Source organism: Dendropsophus ebraccatus, chromosome 15, assembly GCF_027789765.1.
Source record: "Dendropsophus ebraccatus isolate aDenEbr1 chromosome 15, aDenEbr1.pat, whole genome shotgun sequence".
NCBI lineage: Eukaryota > Metazoa > Chordata > Amphibia > Anura > Hylidae > Dendropsophus > Dendropsophus ebraccatus.
In genome coordinates this window covers 34,631,286-34,648,689 of record NC_091468.1, presented here as the reverse complement: position 1 = coordinate 34,648,689, position 17,404 = coordinate 34,631,286, and the positions used below count along the sequence as shown (strand labels likewise).

Below are 17,404 nucleotides of genomic sequence, written 5' to 3'. Positions count from 1 at the left end.
ACGCCCACTTAACACAATCTGCAGTTGATAAAAGGACACTTTTTACTTGAACAAACACCATGACGTATGATATGAAATAAGGTATAAAAAACGCTAAATTTACCCTTTACACCTGTGTAGAGATGTCAGAATGCACAGTGCACTTGGGCCATTGAAATGAATGGAGCCTATGCCATTCCAAGCAAGGATATGTCTTTGTGCCATTTTCTTAACATATGCGTGCCTTGGAGGCACAAACAGTAGTGTGAATCCTGCCTCACAGTACATTAGTATATTTTATTTAAATTCGGGCCACATTTTTATGCCCCTGACAGCCCATTTAACTCTATCACTAATCTGGTTGCTTTATCTGGTTGTTCTCAAACATTAGTCTTGCTGTATGTCACAACCACTAAAGATACAACGTGTGTTGTAGTAAGTGAAGCGTAACCTACATTTCATTATCATCTATAGCATCAGAGGTGTTTTTTTCTACATACATTTTAATTGGGAAAATACAGATGAATAGCACGTTCTATTAAACATACATTGTGTCATCATTTTTTTAGTCTGCAACATAGCAGCGATTTCAGGACGTAATGTAAGCATTACGTAATAATAATATTTATTTGTATAGCGCCAACAGATTCCGCAGCGCTATGGCTAGGAGATTAACTTCTAACCTATAGATTATAGTCTTGAAAATCCTTAATGGTGAAATGATGTGAAGACAGCTCCGAAGCACAGCAGGTGTGAAGATGTTCCATTCACTGTAAATCTGGTATAAATTACATTTTCAACCTCAACTTCAGTCCGGGTGCTGCTTTATAATGAAATGATCCTTTCCATTGCAGCCCAGTGGCATCCACATATTCACCTTCTCCTATCATCCTGTGAAGGTAGAAGAGTCTGGGTGAGGCTTGATTCTCTCTGACACGTACTTCATGCATGAAATGCTCTAATTTACTGCCCTAGATGTCTATTTCTACTACAGATGATTGTTCTCTTAAACGGGATTACATGTGACAGGTACTGTGCACTCGCATTGTTATTAAAATGCCATTTAATTAGCAAGATAACTAGGTTTTATTCTTACATGATCTTTTTTCATACTATTTGGTCTACAAATATGACTTTTAATACGTCAGAAAGCTTGTGTTTTTAATCTTTCAGTCCAGGATATATACTTGTCTTGTTTAATAATTTTTACGTAAAAGACACATTGTAGGGATTTATCAGGCCTGGGATTGAGACGGCGATCATAAATATTCCACCAACAGCGCACAGGCATGCTGGATTTATGTAGAAGCGTACAGCAGTCCCAGTGCATCTGAGCTGTCAGTGTACCCTTGCGGAAAACTATGCCAGTTCAGAGCTAACTCTGTGTGTATCTTTGCGTGAATGAGCATGAGTGGAGGCCCGCCCCCTAGATGTGCAGCCACGCCCACCGTCCCACCTCCTCTCCGCCATCTTGGTGTGAGTGTCACAGAGTGCAAAGACTTGATCAAACTGGGGTTTGAACACAAAAAATTTAGATTTTTTTGTTGTTGTCTGCTTCTGAAATCCCACACTATATCTATGTGGCTAAAAGCTGAAAACTTTTAACTAAAGATTTCACCAATAACTTGCCTCATTCCTTCCCCTAGTTCTCCTTACAATGTCTTCTTCATTAATGTTCGGACCTGAGCAGCCTAGATCATGTTGGGTTAACATTATGCACAGGACCAAGTCCACCCCCCCCCAACTAGAATGACTCAAGCTCAAGAGAAAGGCAAGAGATGACAATTCACATGACCTTTCATTTTTGGTGGATGATGACTTGGAGCTCTTTCTTTCTGGACATTCACGAATAGTTTGACAAGTAGGTGTTACTATTCCCCTTGTCCATTGTCGTAGCCCCCTACACAGTGTGACACTAATGCCAGGCTGTCCCACCTGACAAGGAGGTAATGACAGAGGCAGAGCACTCTTTTTTAGGGCAAGTTGCCATGATCAGTCCTTACTAACACTATTCTCTACCCTAGCCTTCTTCTTTAGTATGTACATACACGTAGTTAAGTCTACAAAATGTATTATGCAGCATACTAGAGGATATCTTTGGGCTGAATAGATTTGTGGTTGTTTGATGATAAAAAAAAAATAGAAACAAAAAACAAATCTTGAGCATGTAATTAAATTAGAGAAATTACATGTTGCCTAAGGCCCCACATAGGATGGGGAAGAGGCATGCACATCCATTATCTATTCCACATGGGCACATGAGTCTAGTCTAGGCTTCTCATTAAGGTCAAAGCCCCGGCTAAGGAATTACTGGCAGGGATTGGGGGCCCAGAGTCAGATTCACTGCACTATTTGTATTGTTGCTGAAATATATCTGTGTTTCTGTTTGTGGCTTTAACAAGTATGCTGCTGTGACATCCCAAGTGGGGGCGCTTCAATCAGAAAAGCTACATGATCCCTCTGGTGCCACCAATGGCTGTGCTGGGAACTACAGAGCTAAAGATATTGCTAACGCTACATACAGCAGCCTGAGCCTCTTCATATGACTATTTTAATGAATTAGCATTACAACAGACATTACAACTGGGGAAACTGTCTGTGTGAACAGCGCTGCAGTCATGGCATAGTGAATCAGAGCAAGTGGTGATTGACAGTTATCCCTGCTTACTCAGCTTTACTATGCCCCGGCTGCAACGCTCTTCACACAGACAGCTTCCCTCATCGGACAGACCATCAGCAGGTTTGGTTTCCAATACCATCTTTATGCTGATGACACCCAGTTATACACTTCTTCCCGTGACGTCTCCCCTGCCTTCCTGCAAAATACTAGTGACTGCCTATCCGCTCTCTCTAACACTATGACCTCTCTGTTTCTCAAACTTAATCTCTCTAAAACTGAACTTCTTGTATTTCCTCCCTCTAACAAACCTAAACCCGACATCTCCCTCTCAGTCTGTGGTACTAGCATCACTCCTGTGCATCAGGCTCGATGTCTGGGGGTTTTGTTGGACTCCAATCTATCCTTTACTCCCTATATCCAAGCTCTTACACGCTCCTGTCATCTCCATCTCAAAAACATCTCCAGAATCCGTCCATTTCTCACCACTGACACTGCTCAGACTCTGACTGTCGCCCTGATCCACTCCCGTCTTGACTACTGTAACTCCCTACTAATCGGTCTTCCACTGTCTAAGCTCTCCCCTCTCCAGTCTATCCTGAATGCAGCAGCCAGACTCATCTTCCTCTCCAGCCGCTATACCGATGTCTGTCCTCTGTGCCAGTCACTGCACTGGTTACCCATCAAATCCAGAATCCACTTCAAGCTCCTCACCCTCACCCATAAAGCTCTCCACAACTCTGCCCCTCCATACATCTCCTCCCTCATCTCCACCTACCATCCTTCCCGTGCTCTGCGCTCTGCAAATGATCTAACCTTAACATCTTCCATAATCAGAACCTCTCATTCCCGCCTCCAAGACTTCTCTCGTGCTGCACCAATTTTCTGGAATGCCCTACCCAAACACATCAGACTCATACCCAATACCCACAGTTTCAAGCGTGCCCTGAAGACTCATCTCTTCAGGCTCGCTTATAACGTTCCCTAAACTGTTTCCCCCTTCTGTTTCCCTTGCTCTATTTCTCTGACTGTTTCTGCACTTTATATGTTTACCTGCATCAGACATTGGCGTTGTTACTGGCTCTTCCTGTAATTCTAATTATGTACAATGGCTGGACCATGGACAAATAAAGCACTTATGCCTGGTGTCTATGAAAATTAGTCTGTAAGCTCCAACGAGCAGGTCTCGTCTATACTCTGTATTTTGTATTTTTTGTTATTTTTATTAACTATGTACTTATTTATTCCAATTTAACTGCGTATTATGTACCTCTGTACTGTATGCATAGAAAAAAAAAGCGCTGCGGAATCTGTTGGCGCTATACAAATAAATTTATTATTATTATTATTCCCTAGTTGTAATGTCTATTTTAATGCCAATATGAATAGATATTAGGGGAGACTCGGTGTTAGCGATTTTCCTAACTATTTTCTAGAATAGTATACACATAGTATTTCGAACAGAATTTTGGTCAGCATTTCTTCAACAAAAACCAGGAGTGGGTCGGAAAAAAAAAAGAAAAACGTGCAATTCTTTATAATTATATATATAATTTTAATTTTCTTTGTTGGCTCCATTCCTGGTTTTGGCAAAAAAAATACTGGCTGAAATTGTGAACAAAATACTGTGTGTGAATAGCTTTAGGCTATGTTCACACAACGTTTGTGTCCGGACGTATATTTAAATGGCGATCCACTTCCTCCGTCTGCCCGTCTGTGTTGATACTTCAGTAGATGCTGCGTGTTGCAGGCAGCGATCAATTGCTGTCCAATATTACAGATGTCACAGAGACATGGGGCAACTATTGTGTGCGGATGTAGTTTTGCCCACAACATGCTACCGCCACCCTCTTATCTGCAGAAGTATCAGCATGGATGAGTAGAGGGGGTAAATGGAGCACCACAGATCTCTCCAGATATCCCCTTTAGGTGTAAAGCCCCTATTACACGGGGTGATTGTGAGGAGCTCCTCGTTCCCTGCTCGCTGCCGCTCCTATTCCGCAGATCGCTGCTATATGAGTCGTTTGTCTTTCAACATGTTGAAAGACAAACAAATACAACAATCAGCCAACATCGTACATGTCGGCTGATAGTTGTGTTCTATCACACAGGACAATTATCGGCCGCAACGGCGGATATCGTACGATAATCGTTCTATGTAATAGGGACTTTAGTTATAACGTGGCAAGACTTTATATAATATATATACAAGATAGCTGTAAATTATTTAATAGAGCGTTCTGGATTTTTTTAATGGTGATGTGATAATAAAATACTATTATCTTTTCTGTAAACTTCAATCTGTTTTTGAGGTGGTGCTTAAAGAATCTGAATATTTGGATACTTCAATGATTAAGTGAACAAGATGAATAGTGTTCATTAGGCGGCTAATGCAGTTCTCCTGTGTACAGGCGTTAGAGCTAAGAATAGTACATATTATATTAATGAAAGTGGGAAGATAAACTGCTCTTCATTTATAGTAAGAGAACACGCTCTTTAAAGAGAAAGGGCTATTTTCAGCTTTCACTTCTAGGGACTTGACTTGTAGAAACAACAATAAGTACAGAGAAAGTGACAATAGTGACAATAGTTATTAAAGTGACAATACTTATTAAATAAGTATATATTATGTCTGTGCTGTGACTTTCCTGGTGATATACTGATGCAAATGAATAACAAAAAGAGATAATAAAAAGCATAACTGTAGTCAACGTACTTGTTTTCTGTAAAATTCCCAATATACCGAGCTCCATTGGGAAATATGTAAGTACCTCTCCCATTAAACTTGTTGTCATTGAATTCCCCTTCATACATTGCTCCTGAAGGATGCACCAGCTTTCCATGCCCATGCATCTGTGGTACATACAAGAAATTAAAATCAGTGGTTAGACAAGGTTCCATCTTATTCATAAAGTAGAAGTATGTTCACATTTGGTATGAGACTGGGCGTTCCGTGACCCGGCCGGGTCACGGAACGTCTGGTCTCAGAAAAGATCTTTGGCGCCGCTGAGTTTTGATGCGGGCGCACCCAAATCAGAACTCCCCACAGCACACAATGGGAACTCCCCACAACACACAGTACATTGTGTGTACTGACAGGCTTTTCTGTGGCCGCTATTCACTAAATAGCCGCCGCAGAAAACTGACATGTCAGTTTTCTACGGCTCCGCTAGGGATCTCAGCCAGAGTGTATACTATGTGTTTACACTCTGGCTGGAATTCCCTCAGCCTGCAGCACTATGTAAGTACCACAGGAATTTCTACGGAACTTACGTACTGTAAGCATAGCCCAAGGCTATGTTCGCACGTTGTAAGAGATTGGCTGTTCCGTGACCGGGCCAGGTCACGGAACGGCCGGTCTCTGAAAAGATCATCCCGGCCGATACTGCAATACTGGCCAGATGATCTTTGCAGTCTCAGGGTTCTGATGCGGCCACATCCATGCGCGCCTGCATCAGAACTCTCCACTGCACACTATGGAGCGTACAGCTGGAGCCGCTCGCTGACAGGGTCTTCTGCGGCCGCTATTCACTAAATAGCAGCCGCAGAAAACCGACATGTCAGTTGTTTGCGGCGCCGCTAGGGATCCCGGCCTGAGCGTATACTATGTGTATACGCTGCAGCCGGGATTCCATAGGCAGTAATGGCACGTACATCTTCGTATAAATCATGGACGTTGTACACGGCCTGATATGAGGAGCAAGCGAGCGCTGACCTGTCATTCCCCACTCACTGTCGGCGCTATTACACACACAGACATCACACATAGACATCCAGCCGGGAGGAGCAGACTGCATTGCAGGGAGCAGCGGGAGCGGTTGCTTGGACAATCTTTAGTCTATGGGAGAGCACCACCACTCCTATTGTGCAGGCGTCAGGCTACAGACTGTCCCTAGCGGCATTGCTATCTTTCAAAATTGTACATGTTGAGTGGTCTTTGCCTTTTAACATTACCTATTACACCAAGCGATTATCAGCATAACGGCAAAAAATCGTCCAAATATGGACGATAATCACTTGGTGTAATAGGGCCTTAAAGTATCACTTTAAGAACTGGACAGAGAAAATTACCCTGTCATTTTTCCATAAACCAGTATATGTTACACCGTTTGGACTCCTGTTTACTCCCGTCCCACTCCTCCCCAGTGCTCCTGCTGCTGATCTTCTACATTCACCATCTGAAATAAAAATCACACAGGTTTATAAAACACAGACAAAAAAGATTGTGTGGCAGGGACAAGTGATACAATCCTGCCCCTACAGGCTTACAATCTATTAAGAATAGATAAGGAAAGTAATGCCAGCCATGGCAGGCAACACAGGTGAAGGGAGAGAAGGTAGAGTTTATGCTACTGAGAAGAGGTCAACTTTAGCCATGTTAAGGGGGTACGCCAGTGAAAATCTATTTTTTTTTTCTTCAAATAAACTGCTGCCAGGAGGTTATATAAATATTTGTAAATTATTTCTATTTAAAAAACTCCAGTCTAAAAGTACTTATCAGCTGCTGTATGTCCTGCAGGAAATGGTGTATTCTTTCCAGTCTGACACAGTGCTCTCTGCTGCCACCTCTGTCCATGACAAGAACTGTCCAGAACAGAAAAGGTTTTCTATGGGAATTTGCTACTGCTCTGGACAGTTCCTGTCATGGACAGAGGTGGCAGCACTGTGCCAGACTGGAAAAAATACACCACTGCTGATACCTACTGGAAGACTTGAGATTTTTAAGTAGAAGTAAATTACAAATCTGTATAACTTTCGGACACCAGTTGATTGGAAAGAAAAAAAATTGCTGGAGTACCCCTTTAAGCATTGATTTAAAGGTAAACTATGTCCCATAGGTAGCTACTTTGCATACTTTTGCCTCAGAGTGAATTGCATGGTCTATAGTCACACACCATCTTTTTTTGCCATTTGACGGTCATTATTTTGATTCCAAATACTGGATGTTATTTCATAATCAAAGCTGTTATTTGGGCCGCTAATTGGACTCAAAATGATGACCTTCAAACGGTCTAAAACGGTGATGGTGAACTGTGAGCTACAATTTCTATCATGCCTAAAAAGCCAAAACCTTTAGCATGATGGGACTTGTAGGCCTTCCTCATTTGCATCCTCCTCTGATGGGCGCCTTTTTCTAAGAATTAGGATTCGTAAAACAGTATGCAGCATGTAAAGTGCTCCACCCATTGTTCTATGCACTGATGGATCACCTAATTTCAGCGGAACAACATCTGGTAATGGCGATTACGAGGTTCTTAGCGTGACAGGAGGTGCTGATCTAACACACTATACTAGAATAAGGCTTTCCAAATGAGCACTTTTTCCACTTTCTCCAGATGCTCGGCTTGCATTGATAAAGCTGCCCTGGCAACTTTTGTTGCTTATGTACGACCTCACAGCATCTCTCCATTGTAATGACACGTGGTTGTGTGTCTTGCCTTGTAATTTTTAGAACCACAGTGCAGTATACTGCTTTTATGAAACACTAAGTTTACTAAATAAATAAAATTAGAATGGCAATTTAGGATGAGACTTTTATGTTTCCCCATGGGGAAAATATAAAAGTCACAAAAAAAAAACATTTGTCCATGTCAGATTTTTTTGCCAATGGTGGCAAGTTTCTGCAACTTTATTCCATAGGAAAGCTGTAAACGTACAGCTGTCCCATGGGTGAAAGGCCCGCATCCTCTGGTCAGAAGAAGGCTTTTTACCTGCGAAACAGCTGTCGCCGCTCCCTCCATCCCTCTCTACCCAGTGCACGATGTTGGAGAAATAAAAACATCCAGGAATTTTTCCTAATTGTTGAGTGCCGCCTCATTGTTTTTTAGAAACATAGAAGATTCTCGGCAGAATAAGACCACTTGGTCCATCTAGTCTGCTGCCCTTTTACTATTTCCCTACATATTATATATAATATATATGTTTATCTCAGGCATGTTTATTCTACTCAAATTGTGATACCATGCCTCATTTTGATATCAGAATTTTGGATTGTGACATCATAATGCCCTATTGCGAACTAACAACTTGGAATGAGACATCACAATTTTGAATTGCGACATCATAATACCACACTTTGCCTAAAAAATTTAAGGCATATGACATCACAATGCCCCATTGTAACCTCACACGTTCAGACAGTGACATCACAATGACCACATGTACTATACAGCATAGAGGATCAGAGCAGGCCCAAATGTACAAAAAATGAGGCACTCATAACTGATGGCCCTATAGGATAAAGTTCTTATTGTAGTGCTCATAAAGGATGGCTGATCATGGTACATTCCTGGAGATGAGAAGAGAAAAGTTGCACTCCAAATCCTTTTCAATATTTTTTTTCCTTTATCCCAGTGCATGTCGGAATGGGGGAAAGAATTTATTGAAACAAATTTGGTGAGTGCCACTTTTCTCTTCTCATCTCTACCGATGTAAAATGCCCAATCACAATTCTGGATGGTGACATCCCAATGCCCCATCGTACCCCTCTGTGATATCAAAAGGTTCAACTGTAAAAATATCAAAAGGCCCCAAAGGACCCACTGTAAATATATATATGTCTCACTATATATATATATATATATGTCTTACCGTAACAGTCTCCATTTGGGAACACAAATGAAATCTGAAAAACCTCAGAAGTTCCTAGGGGAAAGAAAAACAAAATAGACACAAAAACAATGTATTGGGTTATTTCAGTAGATAAAGACACATGTCTGACTGGTGGGAGTCCAACTATTGTGACTGGCCCTTTTGCTGCCTAGGTTCAAATCACTGGAGATACCAATATCTTAATAGATCAAGGGTATCAAACTTGCGGCCCTATAACTACTGCAAAACTACAATTCCTGTCATGCCTGGACATACAAAGCTTTAGATGTTCAGGTCTGGAGGGAATTGTAATTCTGAAACAGCTGGAGGGCCGCAGATGGACACCCCTGCTTTATATCATATACATTGAAGCAAACATAATGGTTTTAATAATGGATTTGCAGAGAAACCAACTGCTCCAGTGGTGAACCTGAACCCGAACCTGACACTGCAGGCTACTTCATAGCAGCTAGAATCATGTCTATAGCAGATATAAATGGACTGGCTAATATAAACAGCACAGCTCAATTTAAAAGGGAACTTTTTTTTTCTTTCAAATCAACTGGTGTCAGAAAGTTATATAAATTTGTAAATTACTTCTTTTTAAAAATATGAATTTAAAAGTCTTCCAGTATTTATCAGCTGCTGTATGTCCTGCAGGAAGTGGAGTTTTCTTTCTAGTCTTCCACAGTGCTCTCTGCTGCCACCTCTGTCTGTCACAGGAACTGTCCAAAGCAATAACAAATCCCCATAGAAAACTTTCCCTGCTCTGGACAGTTCCTGTTAGGGACAGTGAGAGCACTGTGTCAGACTAGAAAGACTACACCACTTCCTGCAGGACATACAGCAGCTGATAAATACTGGAAATCTTTTAAATAGAAGTCAATTACAAATCTATATAACTTTCTGACCGCAGTACGTAATAATTTTTTTTACCGAGTACCCCTTTAAGGGCATTGGAGAACTGTTTTCTAGTTTCTACATTTTGTTCACATTAGCATCACTAATCTTATTCCTAATGGATCTTCATAAATCCTAAAGGATCCCATTTATTTCTGGGATCTGTCAAGTTCTCATTTTATTCTGGAATGAATAGCTCTGCAGACTACACTATACCTGCGATCAAAAAGTTTTATTCTTTCATTGTCTTTTTTTTTTTCTACAAAAAGCAACAGAAAGCGTTTTAAGTGTAAATGTCTATTTTTTTAGAGAGGTTGTTCAGCACCTGACATTTATTTTTCATGGTTAGAGTGGTAGAAAAAAAAAAACAATGCATACTCACTTTCCCTGATTCCCTCACTGCTGCTGTTCCAATGGCTCCTGATCCCGCTGCTCCGCGCTACTTTCTGTGACCCTTCAGGAACTGCCAATCACTGGCCGTAGAGGTGACCGGGTAGCGGGAGCCTGGACGGCGGGACTGGCAATCGCTAATATTCATCCCTGAGACTGGGTTCACACTACGTAAAAAACACTGCCGTATTTCATAACAACCGTTGTTATGAAATACGGCTGTTTTTTACGTAGTGTGAACATAGCCTGAAGGTTTTAGGCATATCTGGCATATTTTATCTTGGGAGCACATAATGGTTCATATGGTTACCTTTTATTACCTTTATTTTTCCTCTTCTAATTCTTAGAAGCCAATACAGTGGTGACATCATAACACATCGTTTATACAGCTATCATTTACAATAACGTCCGTATACCACATCCTTACCGCCGGACTCCGCTCCCTCGTGTTCCATACTTGCTTCCCGGTATCGCAGACAACCAAGCTGCTGCGTTACCATGGAGAAGAGCCCTCGCCGAGGTGGGTGGGGACAGACGTGACGTAACATATAACAGACCAATAGAATGCCGGGGGACGGTCTGAGATGCCGGCTGCGTGTGCGTCACGTGACCTCACAGGAAGTTGCCCCTCGCTCCAGTGATAGAAGTGAGTCTGTCTGTTGTTGTGATGTTGTCTCTTTATGGATCGGATAAATAAATATAGATAAATCTTTATTGTACACGACAAAAGGTGACAATGAACAGAGAAGTGTCATGATGTAATGGAGGGTTAGGAATGTGTTATGTGTATAGCTGGAGAGGGCATGCTGAGGATAGTAGTACTACAGCAGTATATTGGTCTGTTTATTGTTAGAGATCACATATGGCTCCATATCAGTCTATAAGGTAGGGAACCTTGGCTCTCCAGCTGTTGCAAAACTGCAACTCCCATCATGACTGGACAGCTAAAGCTTTGGGTGTCCAGGCATGATGGGAGTTGTAGTTGTGCAACAGCTGGATAGCCAACGTTCCCTACCCCCTGCCCTAACCTGTTGCTCTCCAAGCTGATGTAAAACTACATCTCCCATCATGCCAGGCACCTCAGGTCACGATTGAAGTGTATTGTTTTATATAAAGATACTTTGATTTTTTTTTCTGTTCTTACAATTTAACCCCTTAGTGACTGTGTCAGTTAAACATTGATAGTCTAAATTTGTAATCATAACAATATGATTCAGGACTTCAGTCTCCCCGCAGCTGCCAAACAGATCTGTCAGCAGAAGACAGGCTGATGTTTCCAGCAGTCTGTATTCTGCCTATGGAGCAGTAGTCTGAGAATGTTGTAAGGAAGTCCAGATAAGAGATGAGGTATATATGTATACTATAACGGGTGTGATATTGTGTATCCACAGATGGATTTTCCTATTAAAAGGAAAGGCAAACCAAACAAAGGAGGTGGCAAAGGACGCGGTTCTGGACGAGGAGGCAGAAGAGGAGGTGGTAGCGGCCGGGGAGCGAATAGAGGAGGAAGATCCAGAGCTGAACCTGGAGGAGGAGGTGGCGGAGGAGGGAAGAAAAGCTCTAGCAAAGCATGGGATGATGGAGACGACATCTGTTTCTCCAGGAAACCAGAGAGACCAATAAGGTAAAAAGTGCCATTGACTAGCTCTACGTACTACCTAAAAGAGTCCCTCAAAATTCAAAAGAGGGCATGGGGGTGTGGGAAAATACTCGTCCCCCGTAGCGCTGCTCCCGGATCCTGTTGACAGCCGAGGGTCACCTGCAGCTCTTCCAGCAGCAACATGACTTACACAGGTGGTTGACTGCTTTCTCAGCCGATGTTGCAGCGTATGTGGTGTACCTGGATCCAAGAGTGACATCCGGCTGTCGTTAGGGGGACCTGGGAGCAGCGATATGGAGGCACAAGGACAGGTAAGTTTACTTTTAGAGATGAGCGAACCTCGAGCATGCTCGAGTCAATCCGAACCCGAACTTTCAGCATTTGATTAGCGGTGGCTGCTGAACTTGGATAAAGCCCTAAGGCTTTGTTGAAAACATGGATATAGTCATTGGCTGTATCCATGTTTTCCAGACAACCTTAGAGCTTTATCCAAGTTCAGCAGCCCCAGCTAATCAAATACTGAACGTTGGGGTTCGGATCAACTCAAACCCGAACCCGGTCGCTCATCTCTATTTACTTTATTGTTGTTTATTATTTTCCCGCACCCCCCTGCCTTCCTCCCTTTTTTAATTTCGCAGGACTTCTCCTTTAAGGCCAGGTTCACTCCATGCAATACCAAACAGAAACTGAGAATAAGAGTGGGGCTGTTTCTGGAACAAAGCTTCCATGTTTTTTATAACCCTTCAGGATTCCCCCCTTTTTTTCTTGCTTAAAGGGGTTATGCAGCATTAGCAAACATTTAGTATATGGCTGCTGTCATATAAAACAATAAAGAGCCTTACCTCTCCATGCTCCCCTGATGTCCCAGACTCATCTCGGGAGTGATTGCTCACTCAGCCAATCACTGGCCGTGGCACTGTCCCGTCAGGGATTGGCTAAGTGGGCCGTCACTCCCAAGAAGATATATTGGAATCACCAAAATTCTCCCATTCTTGTAAGTGAACCCTTAGGGGAATGAAGACGAATCATTTTAAACAAGAACCAAATATTTTTTTTGTGGCCAAAGTTACTTTTCTTTAAAGAATCTTTCTAGCACTTATTGTGCAGATGTTCTCTCTGTATATAATGGCTTATATCTCTTAGTTTCAGTCATAACCGACGTGGCCAGCGAGCCCGTGGTGGCAGCACCCACAGCACTCCTCTACAGACTCTGCACATGACCACTGAGAACCAAGAACGGGTAAAAGCTCTCTTGCGTGATCTTCAAGAGCCAGAGCTGGACGCTGTTGTTGAGTGAGTAAAGAGTCATTCTGTTGGTGTAATAGACAAATCGCATTCTAGATCATAGGGGACACTAAAACAAGAAACTTTCTGTCATACACAGTGATGTGGGGTCAGACTTAGAGGAAGACTATGAATACAGCAGCTCCCAAGATGAGGAAGACGAGGAAAGCAATGAAGAATACTGTGAAGCCGATTCAGGATTCGATCTCTGGTCCTCTCCACAAGAAGTGCTGGATGTAGCTGGAAAGCTTTCCTCAGAAGCTTCTGGCAAGATTTTACCTGAGGCAGTCATATCACCTTTTGCTGTAGGAAAACTCTCTCGGTAGGCCCATCAGTGTGCCATACAGCCTTCCTTAAGAAGTATCTTTAGAAATGAATTCCAATGTACTTAGTTGTATTAAAAGGAACCCTGACATCAAGACAATGCCATCTAATCTAGCAGCACCATGTTATAGAGCAAGAAGATTGATATATATCAGATTGATATTGATATTGATCAGATTGATATATATCTTTGTGGGAAAAAGATTCAGTTTAACTTGTAATATGTTGATGGAAATCCCTGATCATTCAGTGTTAAGGAGTCCAGGGGGCCGGTGTCACTTAATGGACTGGACTCTTTAGCATAGAAACATCAGAGATTTCAATCAATAAATTACGAGTTATCCTAAAGCTTTCCCCATATAGATATATATATCAATCTGCTCAGTTCTTTCTGCTCTATAACATAATGCTGACAGCTTAGGTAGCATTTTCATGGTGATGGGATTCCTTTAAGGCTCCGTTCACACGTAGCAAAACTAACGGAATTGTCCACCGCGGAATGCCCTTAGCCTCCCTCTCATAATGGGAGTCTATGGGAGGCGCACGCTGCTGCTCTCCCTGCGCTGAAGAATGAACATGTTCATTCAGCGCGGAGAGACGCTGTGAGAACAGCAGCGCGTGCCTCCCATAGACTCCCATTATGAGAGGGAGGCTAACAGCATTCTGCGGCGGATGTTTTGCTACGTGTGAATGGGGCCTAATGGTGGTAATGCTAAGTTGTAATTTTTTTTCTTCTGTTGCTGCCTTGCAGTTATGGTTTTGACCGCGAGAGATGCATGACTGCCTTGAGGACTCATGATGGAGATGTTGGATCTTCCCTTGAATACTTGTTGATGCAGTGTTTTTCAGAAGCTTTTGGCGTCCAGACCAAAACACCACGAACTGCTGATGACATTAGCCTGGAAGACATCTTGGCCTTGCGTCAGGAAGAAGCCTTTGTCCTGAGCTCGATTTGTGGGGAGAAGTTTATTGAGAGGATCCCAAACAGAGTATGGACTGTAGGACTCGAGCTGGGTTACCTAACAGATAGGCTTCAGAAACCCCGAAATAAGGACAGAGCCAAAGAATTTGTGAATCCAACCCCAAATAACATCTGCAGGTTTTTCTTGAAAGGAGAAAATTGCCGTTTTGGGTCTAAATGTAGATTTAGGCATGATTCTCCAAAGCAGAGTATGAAAGATGACTCTCACCTAAGTGCTAGTGACGGCAGCTACCTGTATGAACTGGAAATCCGTTTTCCAAAGGATAATAAATACCCTTACCAAGCTCCGCTAATAGCCTTTCATTCACTCAATGAGAACCTGCCAATGGGTTGTCGTCTACACTTGGCAGAATACCTGTACGAAAAAGCATTGACTGTTGCTCAAACTGGAGAACCAGTAGTGTATTCCCTTGTCAGCTGCTTGGAGGATGAAGATGACATTATACAGTTACTTGCCAATACACATCATCGCTATAGCGTCCCACCACCTCTCATACGGTCAACATCTGAAAACAAGAAACCCCCAATAATTGTTAATAAACCAATGAACCCTGAAAAACCAATTCGTGCTCCAGAAGGTATTGGAATGCTTATAACATTGATTGTTCACAGGGTCATGTCTAGGGTATCTTGGGCCTGCAATAGTATATGTTTGTTTCACAACTAGAATTTGTTGTTGGCTATGGACATAAGTTTTGCAACAAAACAGGCTTCTTTTTGTTATTTTTGTTGTCTCCCAAAGGTCAGAAAAGACTATTGTTTTATATTTTTTTTTAACTTTACTTTTCAATTGTAGCTGTAAAGAAAATCATCGCTGTTACATTGATTGTTCTCACTGTAAAGATGCCCATACATCTTCAGCAACTGTCTGCTAAACAATCGTCGCTACCGGCTTCCCCATACACATAAATGTTCAGCATGGCTGAGCGTTCATGTGTTACCTTTAGAGACGAGTAAGGGCCGTATTATATGACCTGATATTGTGGATAAGTTGGCGCCAAACTGCTAGATCAGCACTTACATGGCTCGATAATCATGTAACACAAGTGCTGTGTGTGTGTATATATATATATATATATATATATATATATATATATATATATATATATATATATATATATAAAAATATTGTTAGCGATGTCGGTGCAGCCCTTGCCTTAAGTGTAAAGTAATAAAGTATATACGTTCTCTCTTCACACTCCTGGTGTTCTCACTTCTGTCCGTTCCCCGTAGCTGCATGTAAGGCTGCAAGTTCTTGAGGTTTTTGGCTTCTTGGCCATCTTTGGTCACTGCAGGCACACCAGAGGTAGCCAGGAAGCCATTTTGGCCAGTTTAAGCTCTGTGGGCAAACTTTTTTTAAATAACGGAGAAGACTGTTATGTGAGAGTTTCTTAATACTCTTACCAGTATGTCGTTGCTTATGTTTCTAGGTAAAAAGGAGGTGAATATTGTGAGGGAAGAGCTTAATAAACTTACCCAGACTGAAGACGATGAATTGGACGATTTGGAATCGGAGGCTGTGGTGGTAGAAAATGAAAGTTATGTTAATCTTAAGAAAAAACTGGCCAAAAAATACTTGAACCCCAAAGCTTTCCTTACGGAGAATGCTAAGATCTGTAAACATTTCAAATCCAAAAAGGTAAGCTTATATTGACCATAGCCATTGTATAAAACAATTCCTCGGGGGATGCAAAGAATGGCTATACCATACATATCTGCTGCAGTGGGAATCTATAGACTAATGAATGACTAAGTTTCTAAGTAAGAAATGGTATTAATTTAAATTTATTTTGCTAGGCTACCAAAAAATACCAGTCTATGCTTCACGAGAGGATGAAGCTGCCAGCATGGGAGCAACAAGATGCTATACTAAGAAACCTGGCAAAGCATCAGGTTCTGGTTGTATGTGGGATGACTGGGTAAGCATATTTTTATTTGCTTTTAGAGGCATGTAGTTTACCCACCGCAGTGCAGGAGACCAGTGTGGTAAAACATTTGCACACAATAAATGTATTTCTATTTCCTGTTTAGTCTTGAGACTTTGTCTTAAGGCCCTATTACACGAGACAATTATCGTCCGTATTTGGGACCATAATCGTCTTGTGTAATAGAAGGCAACGATCATCCGACATGAACTAATATAGCAGCGATCTGCTGCTGTCACCCTGTAGAACAGGAGCGGCGACAGCAGACCGCTGCTATCTGCTATGGGCTGCCTAGGCGATCAAGCGACCTCCCTGCGGCCCCTCTGTACTCACTTGTGGGAATCAAGTAGCAAGCGAGCACTGACAGCGCTCGTTTGCTCCTCTCAGTGGCCCTGTGTAATAGGGGCTTTAGGGCTGGGTTCATAGAAACTGGCCTTGTTGGGGGCCACCATTGCAGGTTCTGTCACAGTACTGAGCAAAATGGCACAGTATGCTGTTAATATGCCGGACACCGTAATGAAAACCTCACAGACCTGCAGTGAATATTAAGGTTTTTTTGTTAGGTTTTAATTACAGAGCAGAACAAAAGAAATTATAGCATAAGTGTGAACCTAGCCTTAACCATTTGCAGCGGTGCATATCCAGCAACACTGCGACGGCAAGACTAACCTACAACTTTTAAATGATCTCCAGGCACTCATAAAGTAATATTAAAGTAATATTGTCATTCCCCTTTGGGCCCTATTACATGAATAATCTGTTGAATAAGGCCAAATCGACAGATTATTGCTCTGTGTAATAAAGACAGCGAT

General features: G+C 42.1%; 3 protein-coding genes across 6 annotated transcripts in view; 1 reads left to right on the top strand and 2 right to left on the bottom strand.

Moving 5' to 3' along the window:
* ARHGEF33 (Rho guanine nucleotide exchange factor 33) overlaps nucleotides 1-751 on the bottom strand; it is a 61,157-nt gene extending 60,406 nt beyond the window's left edge. The window contains exon 1 of the mRNA XM_069954982.1: nucleotides 663-751. The gene's annotated coding sequence lies outside the window, so the exon portion shown is untranslated. The remainder of the gene's footprint in view (nucleotides 1-662) is intronic.
* On the bottom strand, nucleotides 477-11,092 carry MORN2 (MORN repeat containing 2). Its single transcript, XM_069954988.1, has 5 exons — nucleotides 10,905-11,092; nucleotides 9,188-9,241; nucleotides 6,668-6,774; nucleotides 5,313-5,449; nucleotides 477-870 (listed from the first exon to the last, which is right to left on the bottom strand). Exons 1-5 carry the CDS (start codon nucleotides 11,023-11,025, stop codon nucleotides 768-770), a joined length of 522 nt encoding a protein of 173 aa, XP_069811089.1. The 5' UTR covers nucleotides 11,026-11,092; the 3' UTR covers nucleotides 477-767.
* The window catches only part of DHX57 (DExH-box helicase 57), a 38,267-nt gene continuing 31,908 nt past the window's right edge, over nucleotides 11,046-17,404 (top strand). Inside the window, exons 1-7 of one of the 4 annotated variants that reach the window (XM_069954978.1) lie at nucleotides 11,046-11,123; nucleotides 11,869-12,101; nucleotides 13,221-13,370; nucleotides 13,462-13,683; nucleotides 14,437-15,245; nucleotides 16,098-16,306; nucleotides 16,465-16,586. In XM_069954978.1, coding sequence (XP_069811079.1) covers nucleotides 11,869-12,101; nucleotides 13,221-13,370; nucleotides 13,462-13,683; nucleotides 14,437-15,245; nucleotides 16,098-16,306; nucleotides 16,465-16,586 — 1,745 coding nt within the window. In that variant the 5' untranslated portion in view covers nucleotides 11,046-11,123. The other 3 variants (XM_069954979.1, XM_069954981.1, XM_069954980.1) reach the window with 3 other exon arrangements.